Source organism: Mirounga angustirostris, unplaced genomic scaffold (assembly GCF_029215605.1).
Source record: "Mirounga angustirostris isolate CCGP_5_RB_7025 unplaced genomic scaffold, mMirAng1.0.hap1 SCAF_7, whole genome shotgun sequence".
In the NCBI taxonomy this organism is placed as follows: Eukaryota; Metazoa; Chordata; class Mammalia; order Carnivora; family Phocidae; genus Mirounga; species Mirounga angustirostris.
In genome coordinates, this window is record NW_026991715.1 from 124,220,980 (window position 1) to 124,236,110 (window position 15,131).

A 15,131-nucleotide genomic window follows, 5' to 3' on the forward strand; every position below is an offset into this window, starting at 1 on the left:
TTATTCTTGTTTTTGTTTTCTTCCTCCAACTTCCCGATGGTGCAGGGTACCCGGTAGTCACTGTGTCTTGCATCTAGAATTCTGACCCTATCCCGTCAACTTCCAGATGGCCGCCATGTCACTTCCCTGTGGGTCACGAGACGGCCAGCACCACGAGCATCGTACTTCTCAGGACCTGCACTAAATGCAGCTACTTCTCATGGATTCCCTGTGGTCCACGATCCTTGGTGGAGAGGAATGGGGTTGAGAGGCATGGCAGAGTAGGCTTATCTAGAGGGGGGTGGCAGAATCAGGAGGTGCAAAGCTGGAGAGTGGCTACCGGCAAATCCCTGCCAGTGGTACACATCCTCCAAGTGTGAGAACTGCTGCCCCAGACCCTGGCCCAGCACCAAACTCCCATGAATCAAAGCATTTAGCAAAGGATGGGGAACTGCTGTCTTCCCCAAGTGGGATGTTCAACAGTCTTCTCCAGCTTGACCTAAAGTAATTCTGGGGCTGAAATAATCAAAAGACAATAATGGTTAGTGCTTATGGAGTGCTTGCTATGAGCCAGGCACCCCTCTAAGCCCTTTTGTGTATTCATTCATTTCATCCTCACAAGAGTCCTAGGAGGAAATGCCAGCGCAGAGAGGTTAATTCACTTGCTGAAGGTCAGGCAGCAGAGAGATGGTGTCATCAGGACCTTAACCAGTGCACTAGGGACAAGGACAAGGCTGAGCCTCACTGGTCATTCTCAAATAGGTGCTGTGTACACCCCCATGAGGGTGGCTAAAACACGCACACCTCCACAAAACTCTGCCCCCAGAAACCCACACACAGACTAAAGGGGGCTTCCAAAGTATATTGGGAGAGAAATGACCAGGGCTGGGGAGGAGCACCAAACAGTATGCCACGGCCCCAGGTAGGGGGAGCCGAGGATGGGCTTTGGGCCTCTGGGAACCCTCAGGAGGTTGTAGGCTCCTCTCTGCTCTCCATGGCCATCAGTCTTATTTGCCACAGGAGACAAGAAGATCCCATCCTCCTACTCGAGCTCCAGGAGTGAAGGGACTGGATCGCTTGGGCTCCATGTTGCATTCGCTGGACCTACAACAATGCCCGGTATACTGCAGGTGCTCCAGAAACGTTTCCTGTTGCATGAACGGTTACAGGGTTCCCGAACTCAAGCTTCAAGGGTGACCTGCAATCCTGATACGTCACTATTTAGTAAGCAGCTCCATGCTCGCCTTATATACACCATTCCTTTATCTGCAGGAATCCATCCCATTCATATTTTATTCACACTATAAAAATGTAAACATAATGTAGGATGGTATTAACAAATCCGTGGGGTTTCAGTGGGAGTTACCTGAACTGGAGGGAGCGTCGGATGATGGCCAGAGACATGAAATCGCCCCTCCCGTGTTCATTCTCCCCGCAGTACAGCAATAAGCCATCCTCCGCCTCTGCCTATTGTTCGAACAAAAGCCACACGAACAATGAGCACCACCTGGAAACACTCATGAATATGAAACCTGAGCACTCTCTCTGTGGTCCTGTTTACAAAGGGGCAAACATACAGACTCCAGTGAACTCCCAGGTACCAATTCTCCATTCCTTTCCAGGAAACAAAGGGCAGTGGTATCAACAGTGGGTGAGGAATGGCAGTGAGTTTGGAGAAAGCTGGCTCCGCTTTTGACCTGCTCATCCCTCGGCTTGGTGGGTCCACCGGCAGAGCTTCAGGAAAACCATGTGCACAGAGACCACCATCACAGGGAGGCTGTTGGTATGTCCATCGAATTCTATTTTCACCAAAGAGCATTCTATTTTATTTTATTTTTTTTACTCTTTTTACCTCCCTCCCTCTGGAGAAGCATGCACATTTGCTTCTTTCCTTCTGTTAGGGGAACAGGATGATAAAATCCACCCTGCTGGTAGACTAGGTTGGTTTTCACCCATGTTGGCTGCCCTAGACGGATGGATCATCTTTTGGACACTCAGCACTGTGACCATGACCTCAAAGGGGACTTGTTTCCAGATCTCCAAACCTTGCTGTGTTGTCTGAGATGCCCAAAAGAATAACTCTAAACTGAGGTCCCTGATTGAAATCTGATTTGCAGTTGATTCAGATCCAAGAGCATCCACTGGGCTCTCACTATGTGCCAGGGCTGTGTAGGTAGCCATTTTTCTATTTGTTCGGTTATCATCATAGCAAGGATGACAGACATGTGAGCTCCCTTTAAGAGGGGTTTTGGAATGGGGAATGCATTATGCCTCTGAGATTCTGGTCTGTGAAGAGTCACAATGATGACTAGAGCCACAGCGCTAGGACCTGCATGCTCTCATGGGCCAGCCAGCCACTTCCATGGTTCAGTAGCATACAGAACCCACCCTGCACTCAGCGGCACCCTTGAATGTGTGAATGCACCCATCGTTCTTGCTACCCTGTGAACGTGTTTAAGGACAGACTCTGTGTCATATTTACCTTTGCTATTTACCTCCACACTTCCTGCACTCCCAGCCCACCCCATTTGATATAGCACAATGCTGAGCTAAGATGTCCGTCCGATAGGCATTCATCAAACAACTAATCCTTCTTACCCTAAATTCAAGAGTAATTTGAAATGCCTGATAGGAGTTCTTCAGAGGCTCAAAAGTTACATAGGAGTGGCCAAAGAACTGGGGATACTGTATAGCAATATCTGAAAAGATAAAAAGACAACATAAAAGCATACTATATGATTTCCTTACTTCTTCAAATGCAAAAATCAATTTATGACATTGCCTAGAGGTCATTAAGTGAAAACCCCAAAAATCTGTTACACCTAGCTTATTATCTTCTCTACTTTTTACACCTATGATTCTCATTCTTGGGAACTTCAAGCTTCAGAAATTCCTAGGGAGAAACTGGAGATTGTTAACTTGCTACCCTAAAAAGAAATCACTGGTTTCAAGACCACTGACACCTGCCTTCCAGCTGGACATCTGTGTAATGTAAGTTGGCTCAATTATTACCTTTCTTAACTTCATGTCCATGTTTTAGCTGCACTTTTTCAGTAGAGATGTGATCCAAGTAAAGTCTGCCTCCCCTAGGTGCTGTTAGGATGATTTATTAATTGCCCCAAAAGTACTACACGTATGGCACATATAGAAACAGGGCGCTATTCAACTAGAAGCAATGGAAGTGGCCTTAGATTTTTCCTGGATAGCTAATTTAATTATGAATACATGGAAAAGGTGCTTATCTTAGAAAAAAGGCTAGAAGGAACCATGTGTGGAGCATAAAACTGCCCTCTGGTTCCCACTGGGGCCAACCCCCCACAACGTTCTTCTCCCCACCAAGGGCCTACCTTCTGAGCAGCTTGCACCACCTTTGCCCAGGTTGCAATGGCACCGCGAGCCCCCCCAGGTGTAGTCATTGGCACAAAAGCTATCAGCAGAGCAGAGCGTTTCATCACAAGGCATGTCAAAGAGCCTTGGCATTATAAGCACACCATTCTTCCCTTTCCTCTCCACTGGAGTGGGCTGGGGAGCCACCGCAGTCGTTGGGAGAGATGCTAGGGTAGGGGGGCCAAGCCTCGGAGCAGTCTTTGGGTTTGACCTGAGTGCCATCTTGGATTCCGCCAAAAATTTCCTATTTCCTCCTTTGAGAGCAGGAAGTGGTTTCGCCTAAAGCCAGAGAAGAGAAAGGGTTGAGGATTAACACAGCACAGTGTTTGGACAGCCTTATTTACGGTTGATGTCTAATACTTGACAATACGGTCACTTTTGTTATTTCTCAAAACCCTAGGATGTAGATGGGGCAGATAGTACTGACCCCAGTTTATGGACAAGAACTTTAGGCTCAGGATTTTAAGTACCTTTCCCTGTGCTATTCAGAAAATCAGTGGTAAAGCTGATATTACATGATTTTTATTATTATAATATCACAAAGATGTATTACTTTGTCAAAGAATTGTTCATTTCCTTGTAATAGCTGACTTTGTACACGTCCACTTGGTGGGAAATCTAAATATGTTTCTGCCAGATTGTGAAGTCAGCAGGCAGGGGCTGGCTACAGGACATTAGCATGGGCGGTACCTAGTTACTATGAATTTATGAGCACTTGGAGGCTAATACAGAAAATAAATAAGTGTTAAGAGCAAATGGGCCAATTTAAGTAAGTTTTAAATAAAATGTTTATGGTCCATTGGTTAAATTGCCTTGTTCAGCATGAAAACAAAAACTCCCAGGTTTTACGAGCAGAGATTCTTGTTACCTCCTCAAAGGAAATATCCAAATCTAAGTAGTCTTCAAACCCGTCATCATCCTCACCAACTCCCGTGTCGACTGTATAACGGGATCCATAGCGGCCACTTCCTGCTTCCTCGCGGCCTTCACGGAGAAAAGAGCACACACTGTGAACATACACCTTCCCTCCCTTTTCTATCCTAATTGAGCCATATACGGAGAGCTCTGTCAAACGGATCAGGATGTATTGGGAACACACAAAGGATTCAACACAAGAGACCAAAAAATTTAAAAAAAAGTTTCATCTCATAAGTACTAAGGCCAGTTAGTACCAGAAAGATCTGCCATTTTATATTGACAAGACTGGCAGAAAAAATGTAAATGTTGGGCAATAAAAGAATATTACCAAGGATGGGATCCATGGGGACTCTTTATACCCTGATGTTAGATGTATACAACCACTTTGCAAAAATTCTTGGAAATAAGTAGATAATGTTCACACCTTTTGACCCAGCAATTTCACCCCAACTTACAAAATCTGGAGAAATCCTCCCACATGTGTACCAGGACATGTGCAAAACACATTCATAGCATCAGAATTTATAATAGTAAAAAACATTTCAAATTTGCTATTTATAACAAATAGTAACACCCTAAATATCTGTCAACAGAGACTAGATAAGTGAATTATATTCTATCTATGGAATGGAATACTATATTGCAGGAGAAATGAATGAATGAGTACTTAATGAATCGACATGGCTTAATCTCACATTATTCCATGCAAAAAATGTAAATTGCAAAAGAACATATCCACTTTGATGCCATTTATATAAAATTCAACAGCAAGCAAAATTTAATATATTATTTAGGGATAAATATATATAAAAAGAACTATATAGAACTAAATATATATATTTATGTGTAAATATATATATGTGTGTATATGTATATAGTTCTAAATATATATGTAGATGTGTATATATATATATATATATATGTGTATGTCTTAAACTCATAAGAAAAGTAGGACCATGACATAAATACCTGAGGGAAGGTAGAAGAGGGATGTGAATGAGCTGTAGGACACAGAAGCCTTTGAGTGCTCTATAACAGTCTATTTCTTAAGACAGGTGCTGGGTACCTATGAGTGTTCATATTATCTTTATATGAACCCTTGATGTATGAAATATTTCACTACAAATTCTTTAAAACAAGAAAGAGACATTGCACTAGAGTAAACACTCCTACCCCCAGAAAAAGGGGGCCCTACATGGCTATCTTGGGTGCCATTTCCATCCATCCTAGCAGGACAATGGGATCTTTGAAAACTGGAAGGTGGGCTGAGAAAAACTCTTAGGAGACAATACATGACATTGCCCTTTGAGGGATGGTCACAAAATCTACCGATCTGCAACCATCCTGCCTTAGGCGCACACAGGTGGTACTCCCCCAGGGTCTGAGAGTCTTCCAAAGTGCTGCTCCATAGCACCCCCATTTCCTCCCAGTCAGTTTGGGCCTAGGTACCAACTGCCTTCTCTAAAGAGGACATACTGGGCACCAGCCCTTTATGTCTGGTGCCCAGTATGTCCTCTGGCAACAGAAACTGACTTTTGTAGGTTGCCAATGCTCATCAGACATTCAGTGTTTGGATTACTGGCTAGAAAAAGAAAAAGAAAGGAGAGGAGGGAGACGTGAAAAATATAAACTGAATTTAAAGACATTCTGCTTTCAGAATAAGCTAAGCCAAACACCTTTCTCACAAAAGCAAACTCACCCTCCTTTAAGCAAAAAAAAAAAAAAAAAAAGCATGCAGATTGAAAACAGAGTTGAAGGACATGACAGAAAAAGGGTGTAGGAAGCCTTCTCGGTGGGCACACTGTCGACCAGAAATCTTCTCTGGACCAGGAAGAGAGAGACCGTGGTGGGCAGGTAATGTGGAGACAGGCAGGGAAGGAACTGTTCTCAGGTGCTCAGGCACATTTTGGTGGAGGTGGGATAACATAGGGGAGGTGGTGTTCTCACCACCTTCGCTTCAATTCCCCACAGTTTTATTTAAAATAGCCTACACGTCAGCTGAAAATTCAAGCCTGTTGATTCCAGGTTTATACCTGGATGCAAGTTCTCTTAAGCCACCTGCATCCAGCTGGCATAGCTGTGTGCCAGATGTCTTCACACAAAAAGCCAGGAAGCCCTGGAACACAGCTTTCCTCTCGTCTCTCTGAAGCCGTGCATCTTTCCACCTCTCTCCTCGACTCTCCCTTTCTCTGGGTCCCTCTCTCACTCTCCGTTTCTATGTCTGTCTCTCTCATAGATTCACCATCGTCAAATTAAGGAGGAAAGAATCCATTTGACAATCAAAGAACTATACATGAAGAGAGCTGGGTTTTGTCTCCAGGGAGCTGGTCTCTCTCTACCAAGGTGTTCTCCCTGCCCTGTGCACATTCTTGCCATTCTTGTACTATGCTCATCAAAGTCAAGATTCTCTTCATTTCATCTTATGATACCCTATCTGAAGAATAAAAACTTTCAAAGACCACCACAACCTACAAGATAAATCCTAGGCTCTTGGTTGAGAGTTCAAGGATCTCAATGTAACCCCTCTTCCTCCTTCTTTCCCCCATCACCATCATTTATTGAAACCTACTGTCTCTCCACAATTAACAGGTATTGTTGTGTGCATGATGTAATACATTTCTAAACTTTATAATAATCCTGCAAAGTAAGAATGGTTAATTTCACTTTATAGATAAGTAAATTGAAATTCATAAAGGTTAAATCATTTGACTAAGATCAAAGACTTTATAACTGGCCAAGCCTAACTCAAAGTCAGATCTGTCTGGTTGCTACTTTCCCAGTTGCCTGTTAGAGAAGAAGCTACTATGGAGGTGGAAAGAGCCTGAGATTTAGAAAATTAATACTTATTGACCAGTTTTAGTGTGCCAGGAACTTTTCATACATTATTTCTATTAATCCTCAAAAAGTTCTGTGTTATTGGTATTATTATCTCCATTTTACCATGTGGAGATATAAGCTCAGAAAGATTAAATAACTTGCTCAAAGGCACGCAGATGGTAAATAGCAGAGCTAGAATTTGGTCTCTCTTTTGACTACATCATACTACTTATAATCTGACTCCAAATTGTATTTTCAGCAATTTTTCTCCTCTTCAAAATTCCTAATGGCCAAACTGGTCGACCAGTTATCTCAATACATCTTGTGTTTTCTTATCCCAAGACTGGTTATTACTTTTTTCCACATTGCCATATTTTCTTCCTCTCCTATATCCTACACATAGCTTACCCATCCTCCTAATTTCATGCATCCTGTGGAGACAGAGCCGAATGTATATCATCAAAAGGCCAAAATCAAATGGTATTTTAAAAAGAGAACATCAGACACTTCCAGAGAAAAGATGGTGATTCTACAAAAGATGGAACTGGCAAGACCTGCAGGACATTCCTCCATCTCCTCCTGGTTTGGGCCATCCACTCATGGATATGTGAGCTTAGAATAAACTTCCATAGCTTGATAAAATCAACAGATGTTTAAATTTTATTTCCACCTCTGGACTCCTGGCCCTGGAATGCAGCTCTTGTGTTTCCCAACTCAGCTGTGTACCTCTTGAAGGCAGGAACCATAATTTTAGACTCCTTGATATCCCTTTCCATCATCCAATTAAGTCCATTTAAGTAACACTTCACATACTTTAAAGTTGAAGGAGACCTTAGACACCATCCAGTCCAAACTTCCCATTTCATAAATGTGTAAACTAAGGCCACAGAAGACAAGTGACTTGAGATCAAGGTCATACATCTCATCAGAAGATCTAGGACCAGAATTGGATCATATGACCCCTACTTCAATATCCATAACACCCTATCACGCACTTTTTGGTGCCAAGTATTTAAGATATTTTAGCCAGAAGAACATGAAAACACTGAAATTGGGTGTAGGTAGCTGAGGTCTCCTCCTGCCCCTTAGCCCACCTAGGAAGTCTATTTTGAAGGAAACTCCTCAGAGAAAAGGACCATGGATGTGTTGCAGCTGCTATGAAATGGTACCATGATGAGAATGGAAATGATGCCAGACTCTCTGTTCTTTCTAACGAGTAGAATAAAGCATGTATTATTCACTGGATAAAGTCCTTTGGTATTTATAAAAACTGCTCTATTTTGACATGATATCGCATATCTCTTTGAAGCCAGAGGCTACTGCTTGGTTTGGGGAAATGAAGGGTGTGAGATAAGGGTGGGGAAAGGAATATGGAATTATAAGGACTCAGGGTGTCCTTATAATTTGGCTCAGGTCATGAAGTCTTTGAATAGAAAGATCTTAGAGATCAGTTACCACAAGTCCATTTTACAGATGGGTAAACTGAGGCTCAGAGAGTCCATGTGACTTGCCCAGAGAGACAGCTCATTGGTGGCAGAACTGATCCAGAATTCTGGGCTCCTGATGCTGCTTTCCACTACCCTTTACAGCATCTCAAATTCCCTATCCCTCATCATAACCTGGGCTAATAGTTACTTCCCATTTTTAATAGGAAGGGAAGGAGCACAGCATGACTGGAAGGAACATGGAATAAAATTCTCTGCTCTTGTTCATGGATGGCCCCACCACCTCAGAGTCCAAATCCATGGCTTCCATGAAGTTTTTACCAATGCCATTTCTAAGTGAATACGGAATGCACAGTCCGAGACAGTGATAAGAATTCTCTCAGTAGCCTGGGGTTATTGTAATTAAGGTACATAACATATCCCGTTCTACTTGGCATGCTGCTAATTAGGAAAAGAGAACATTAAAAAGGAGGCATTTATTTAGAACAAGAAAAGTCAAACCACTGATTGAATGTAAAACAAGTTCAAGGGTTCTTCCACTACAAGAAAAACTAATACACAAAATACAAATTACTACTAACAAGTTAAGGGTGATTTATTTGGCAAAAACCTGTATGTTTATTTTTTATTTTTTAAAGATTTATTTTTATTTTTTTTTCTATTTTTTAAAGATTTATTTATTTGAGAGAGAGAGAGGGCATGCATGTGGGGGAGAGGCAGAGGGAGAGAGAGAATCCTGAAGCAGACTCCCCGCTGAGCATGGAGCCTGACTCAAGGCTTGATCCCAGGACCCTGAGATCATGACCTGAGCCAAAATCAAGAGGCGGCCGCTTAACTAACTGAGCCACCCAGGCACCCCTGTATGTTTATTTTTATAAAAGCATCACAAGTGTTCTATAAATAGTGAGTTTCTCTGATGTATCAACATGGTGTAGTTGGAAATACCCCTGGTCACAGAATCCAAATAATTATGAGAGGGACACAGATGACTATGTGACCCTGAGTGAGACACTTAATCTCTCTGGGTCTTATGTTTTCTAATAAAACAAGGAATGGGATTAGATTTGATGACCTACAGGATCCTTTCCAGTACTAACATTCTGTGACCCTGAAGTTCACACTTTTGATTTAGACATATTGTTGGCATCTGTTACTTCAAGCAAGGTTTGAAAAAGAAACAACTGGGGAATTTTATTTATGTGGATGAAAAAGAAAAAAAAAAAGGAGTTAGTTCAGCAAGGAAGTTACATGCTTTGGGGATTGTGGCTTTGTGTTCAACATTATGAGCCTCCTAGAAGATAGGATGTCATTTATCAGCATTCATCTTCATTTATAAGGACCAGGTTATGTGAGGCCCTTCTCTTAACAGCTCTTGACAATGGATGAGAGAGGAACACTGATTCCCCACTCCTGAAGTTGTAATCATGCAGAAAGTTTCCCAAAATACTACTAGATTCTTGTCCAACCCCTTTGCCTCCCTAAAGAGGTAGAGACAATAGCCTAACTCTGGGTGGAAGCATTTGGTCCACATTTCTGAACTGAGTGAAGCTAATCTCTCAAAGGACCTGGGGGAGGGAGGAGGAGTTGGGGGCAAATTCAGTCCCTCCCACCTCCCTTCTCAACCTAGAAAAGTGGAACGCAGTGATCTGGGCAGGTGTGACTTCTCTGCAAATGCAAACTTTCCTTCAAGTGGGCTCTTCCCTAGTCAGAGGGGAGTTCGCAAAACCCACTTTGTACCTTAGAGTAAGCTACGTTCTCCGCCCGGGCTTTATCGGAAATAAGGATGACAATTTGATTCTTTATCTGCTGACTATGCTGTCTTATTTCTAGTTGGTTCAGAAAGTGGACAAGGAGGACAAGTATTTTTAACTGCGCATCCTCAAAACCTCAACTCACCAGAAGAAGAATGGTTGGAGGAAAAGGGTCCCCCATGAAGCAATGTGTCATGGACGGAAACTGAGTCATCTCTTCCGATGCAAATATTCAAGACTCGGTTGGTTGGATGGAAAAATGACAGATCAGACCTGTGGCCTTTGTCCTTTTAGAGATTCTGTCTTACTGCCAGTTCAAGCCCCATCTCATACCAATTTATTCCTTCTCATCCTGCTCCAGTCAGAAATAACACTGGTTCTTCTTTCAATTTGGGAGGCACATCATGCTTTCTCTGCCTCAGGGTCTTTGCACATGCTATTCTCTGTGCTTGGAAATCATCCCTCATTGTGCATCTTTTGCCTTTTGAATCCTTATATCTCTGCTCAAAATCACTTTCTTAGAGATGTTTTCTCTGTACCCCAAATAAAGTCAGGTTCTCTTCCTATATATCCTCATGGTTCTCTCCTTTTACAGCATTATTAACTTGTAGTTACATATTTATCTGTGGAATGATTTCATAACTGTGACTCTCCCAATAGATTGAAAATGCCTTGAAGAAGGCAATACTGTCTATATCAGTTTCTACTATAACACCAAACCTTACTCACTCCCTGGCACATTTTAGAAATTTACATTAAGAAATAAAAAGAGTGAACTTTTTAAAATAATTTAGGCATAATAAAAATATATGACTGCAGCATTCATCTGGATTCTTTAATAGCAAAACTCTAGGCACAAAACTCTAGCACACATAAAGGTCTTAAAAGCTATCAATTCTTTCCAAGATCTTAAAGAAATCATTCCTCAGACTTTTCCTGGAAAATCATCCATACCCTCTGCCCCTTCTGGAGTGGGTCTTCCAAGCATTAAGTTGCTTTGGCTTGGGCTATATGCTTTAAGTGAAGTCAGTCCTGCCACCTTGGCCAAAAATGATGGAACCAGGATCTAGGCCTGAGCCTAAGACCACCATATGCAGACCAACCACCTCTGAGAGGCCTCATGTGAAAATCTACCAAAAGGAGGGCTTCATCTCCAAGGGCAAGGCAGATTTCAACCGTAATCCCTCCTCCCTTACCTCTTCTCTGTAGATACTATAGGAGTAAACATTGGATTTCTGAGCTTCCTTTGCATCTAGGGATGACTGTGAGGTAGTCTGAGTCAGTAAGATGCAAGTAGAAGTCTTCTGGAACTTTCCTTTCTACTATGTTGTCTTTGGCAGTGAGGGTGGTTGTGATGGCTGGAAGTCTAGTGTATTCCTAACTGAAATGAATTAGACCCTCTTCTTGGGAAATGTACCCACCAACTGTGCGCATGCTGGGAGGCGGGGGCACAGAGCTCCCCTGTGATCCTGAAGGTCATTGGGAGAGACTTCTGGTTCTGCAGAAACTTAGCCTACTCAACATCAGCCTCAGCAGCACAGGGATTCAGAGTGTCTACAAGGACACTGAATGGTTTCTCTTGCTCCTTCCTTTCCCCCAAATAATCTGCCTGAATGTTTTCCTCCAACTTAAATAGATCTAACTAATCCAGGGTGTGTTTCTATAGTGGTAGGAGTGGGGTGTTGGGAGAGAGCTGCTCTAAGTACCAGGCATAGGCAGATGTGTTTGCTCATTTCTGTTTCATGCTTCATGAAACTCTCATCTGACTGTAGCTCAGGATGATATCCCAGGCACCAAGTGATTTCTAGGGCCCTCACCTCAAAGTTTCTCTGACTCCTTTATCTTTATGCACACACACACACAGGACATGCCGACTATGCATAACCCCTGTGGGGTGTTGCCTTTTGAAGAACATAAACCTGTCAACCAAGCACAAGCCACTGTATCGCTCTCCCTCAGAGCTTCCCTTTCTAAAGATAATGGGGCCGTGGAAAGTTAAGCAAATGGCCAGAAACCAAGGTGTTAGGCACCTACTTCTTTGCTACCTGCTGATGGAGGAAATACATAGGCAAAGTATAATGCAAGAGGTTGCAGGAAAACCCAAGGCCATATTTTCATCACGCTGTGCTAGAAATTTCAGACTTGGAATCTTTGTGACTTCAAAGAATAATGAATAGTAATTCACTGACAACTTTCTGTGGCGATACCTCAGGACTCAAGGTGGAGTGGGCACTATTTAGGCAATGAAAACATTTCTAAGCAGCCAACATGGTGGCTGGCATTATGAATTCAGTGTTATGTATATAGCAGGCACTCAATATGGATTTGTTAGGTAAGAGAATGACTGAGTGATTGTTCTCTTTGAGAGCCAAATCTTACAGTGTGCTCTGCACATGGTAAACACAAAATAAAAGTTTTCTGGAAGACCCCAGTTTTCACCTGGTCAATGCCAAATCGCCAAGTGTCTAGCCAGTCATTTTCACTGGGCGTTTAGTAGCAAAGAAAACTATTGTCCGTAGTGTCAGGAGAATATGGCTTAAAAAGTGAGATATCTCTCTTTCCCTCTCTCCCTCTCTCCTTCTCTCTCTTCCTGTGGGATAATTTGGCAGTCTATATCAAGCATTTGAGTTATTCAATTTTGTAATTGTATTAGAAATTTATCTTAAGAAAGTAGTCAGATGTATTATACATTTTCATTGTTTTTTAAAATTATTTTAAATTTGATGGCATGTGATATGTTCACGGGACAACGTTATGTTTGGAAAAATGGAGGTCACTGGCCCTCTTCACATGAACAGTAGAGGTAGAAGCAGGTTGGAGTTGGCTGAACAGTGCACAGAGGTAAAAAAAAAAAAGTGGTAACAGTGAATGTAGACAACACAATAACTCTAGCTTGAAAGAAAGCTGAGAAACAAGATGGGAGGGGGAGGGGTTGTGGGGTCAATGGAGTCTTTTCTGTGAGGATGGCATCCATGTTTGGGTGCTGATGAGAATGATTTAGAAAAGCTGGGAGGGAAAGATGGATCTTATGGGGGAAACTGGGGGTAGCAAACACAAAACTGATGTATATGGTGTGATCTCCAATGGGCCAGTACAAAACAGGGCTGAGTTCATACCCTGCACTTGGGACCCAGGACACAGAGTAGAGAGCGAGATGAGAAAGAGGATAGGCAGCTTGCTGAGGGCTCGCGGTCTAGTGGGGAAGGAGACACGCCCGCACCCATGGCGTGGGATGACTCATGCCGTGTGTGGGAGCACCACTGTTACCATGGACTTCCTGTGGTCTTTTTAAAGTGGCTTCACATTTGGGCATCATCTGTGGCCCAGGTCTCTTTTAGGTATTGTGATCAGCAGATGGTTTAAACCAGAGATGATTATACCTTCCCATCCCTCCTCCCCAAGTTGAGACACTATGCTAAGAGAAATCATTACCATCACAAAATTCTGTATTTGATTAAGTGGTTTTTCAACAATGAGAGTGAAACAGGGACTGGATCATAAAGTGGAGTGAGTTTATCACTAACAGACCCTCAAGGATTTACTGAAAAGTATACTTCAGGAAGAAGAAGGAAAGAATAAGATATAAAAAGTAATGGGCAGAGAAACTCATAAACATTTGGATAAATCTAAATAAGCATTACTATATAAAAAAAAAATCTAACCTGTGGCTACTAAGCAAGGTGGGACAAAAATACTGAGATAACATGTAAGACAAGAAAGAACTGACTTAGAATGAGGCTGCTAAGGTCCTTTTATTGTTTGTGATGAGGGTAATAGATATCGATTAACTTTAGACTATAAAAGGTTTTTCTTTTAAGATTTTCTTTATTTATTTGAGAGAGAGCAAGAGAGCTCATGCATGCACATGTGGTGGGGAGAGGAGCAAAGGGAGAAGGAAAGAGACTCTTAAGTAGAATTCCCCGCTGAGCGGGGAGCTCAACTCAGGACTTGATCTCATGACCCTGAGCTCAAGACCTGAGCCGAAACCAAGAGTCCAAAGCTTAACCGACTGAGCCACTCAGGCGTCCCTATAAAAGTTTGAAAGTTAACAATTTATGGGTGGTAAATAAAAGAATGTATAATTCATCCTTATAGAGGGGGAAGGGAGGCTAAGAAAATATAGTCAATCCTAAAAAAAAACAACAGAAAAGAAGCGACAAAGATTCCCCCCCGACACCAAATAAAGAAAAAAGCAGAGTAAATAACACAAAATAAAAGGGTAGAAATAATAGAACATGTTAACAACTACAGTAACTGTAAAACAAAACAAAACAAAAACCTTGCCATTTAAAGGATGGTGCTTGTCAGACTGGATTTTTACAAGTTGAGCTGTATATTGTTCCTAGAAAGTACCTACAACACAAGATACAGAGAGATCAAAAGTAAAAAAATGTAAAAGATGTTTCAAGCAATAGCTAAAAGGAAGCTAGTGTATCTGTATTATCATTGGACAACATAAACTTTAAGGGAAAAGAGAAGCAGCATCATTAATGTTAAAAATGGTTGCTAACTAATGATTAAAGGAACCACCAGGAATATAAGATGATTCTAAGCTTGTATGTACCTAATATTACAACCTCACGTATATATCAAGAAAAAGATTGAGAGAAGTACAGGGAGATGTAGCGGGAAATTTTAATGTATCTCTCTCAGTAACTAATAGATCAAGTAACTAATAGACAACATACAAATTTGAACAACGATATTAAAAAGCTTGATCAAGTAGACATATATAGAACCCTAGACACCAAAATAAGAGAATGCACATTCTTTTCAAAAGTACACGGGAAAAGTGCATGAAAAGAAAATTGTGACTACAAAAGTAAAAAAAGAA

The 15,131-nt window shown here is 41.9% G+C and overlaps 1 protein-coding gene across 3 annotated transcripts in view; it reads right to left on the bottom strand.

Annotated features, from left to right (window-relative positions):
* Window positions 1–15,131, bottom strand: part of EGFLAM (EGF like, fibronectin type III and laminin G domains) — a 175,447-nt gene that overhangs the window by 46,391 nt on the left and 113,925 nt on the right. For all 3 annotated transcript variants that reach the window (XM_045862075.3, XM_045862085.3, XM_054504394.2), the window contains exons 8-11: window positions 4,235–4,350; window positions 3,327–3,645; window positions 2,578–2,678; window positions 1,346–1,446 (exon numbers count right to left, since the gene is read on the bottom strand). In XM_045862075.3, coding sequence (XP_045718031.1) covers window positions 1,346–1,446; window positions 2,578–2,678; window positions 3,327–3,645; window positions 4,235–4,350 — 637 coding nt within the window. The remainder of the gene's footprint in view (window positions 1–1,345; window positions 1,447–2,577; window positions 2,679–3,326; window positions 3,646–4,234; window positions 4,351–15,131) is intronic.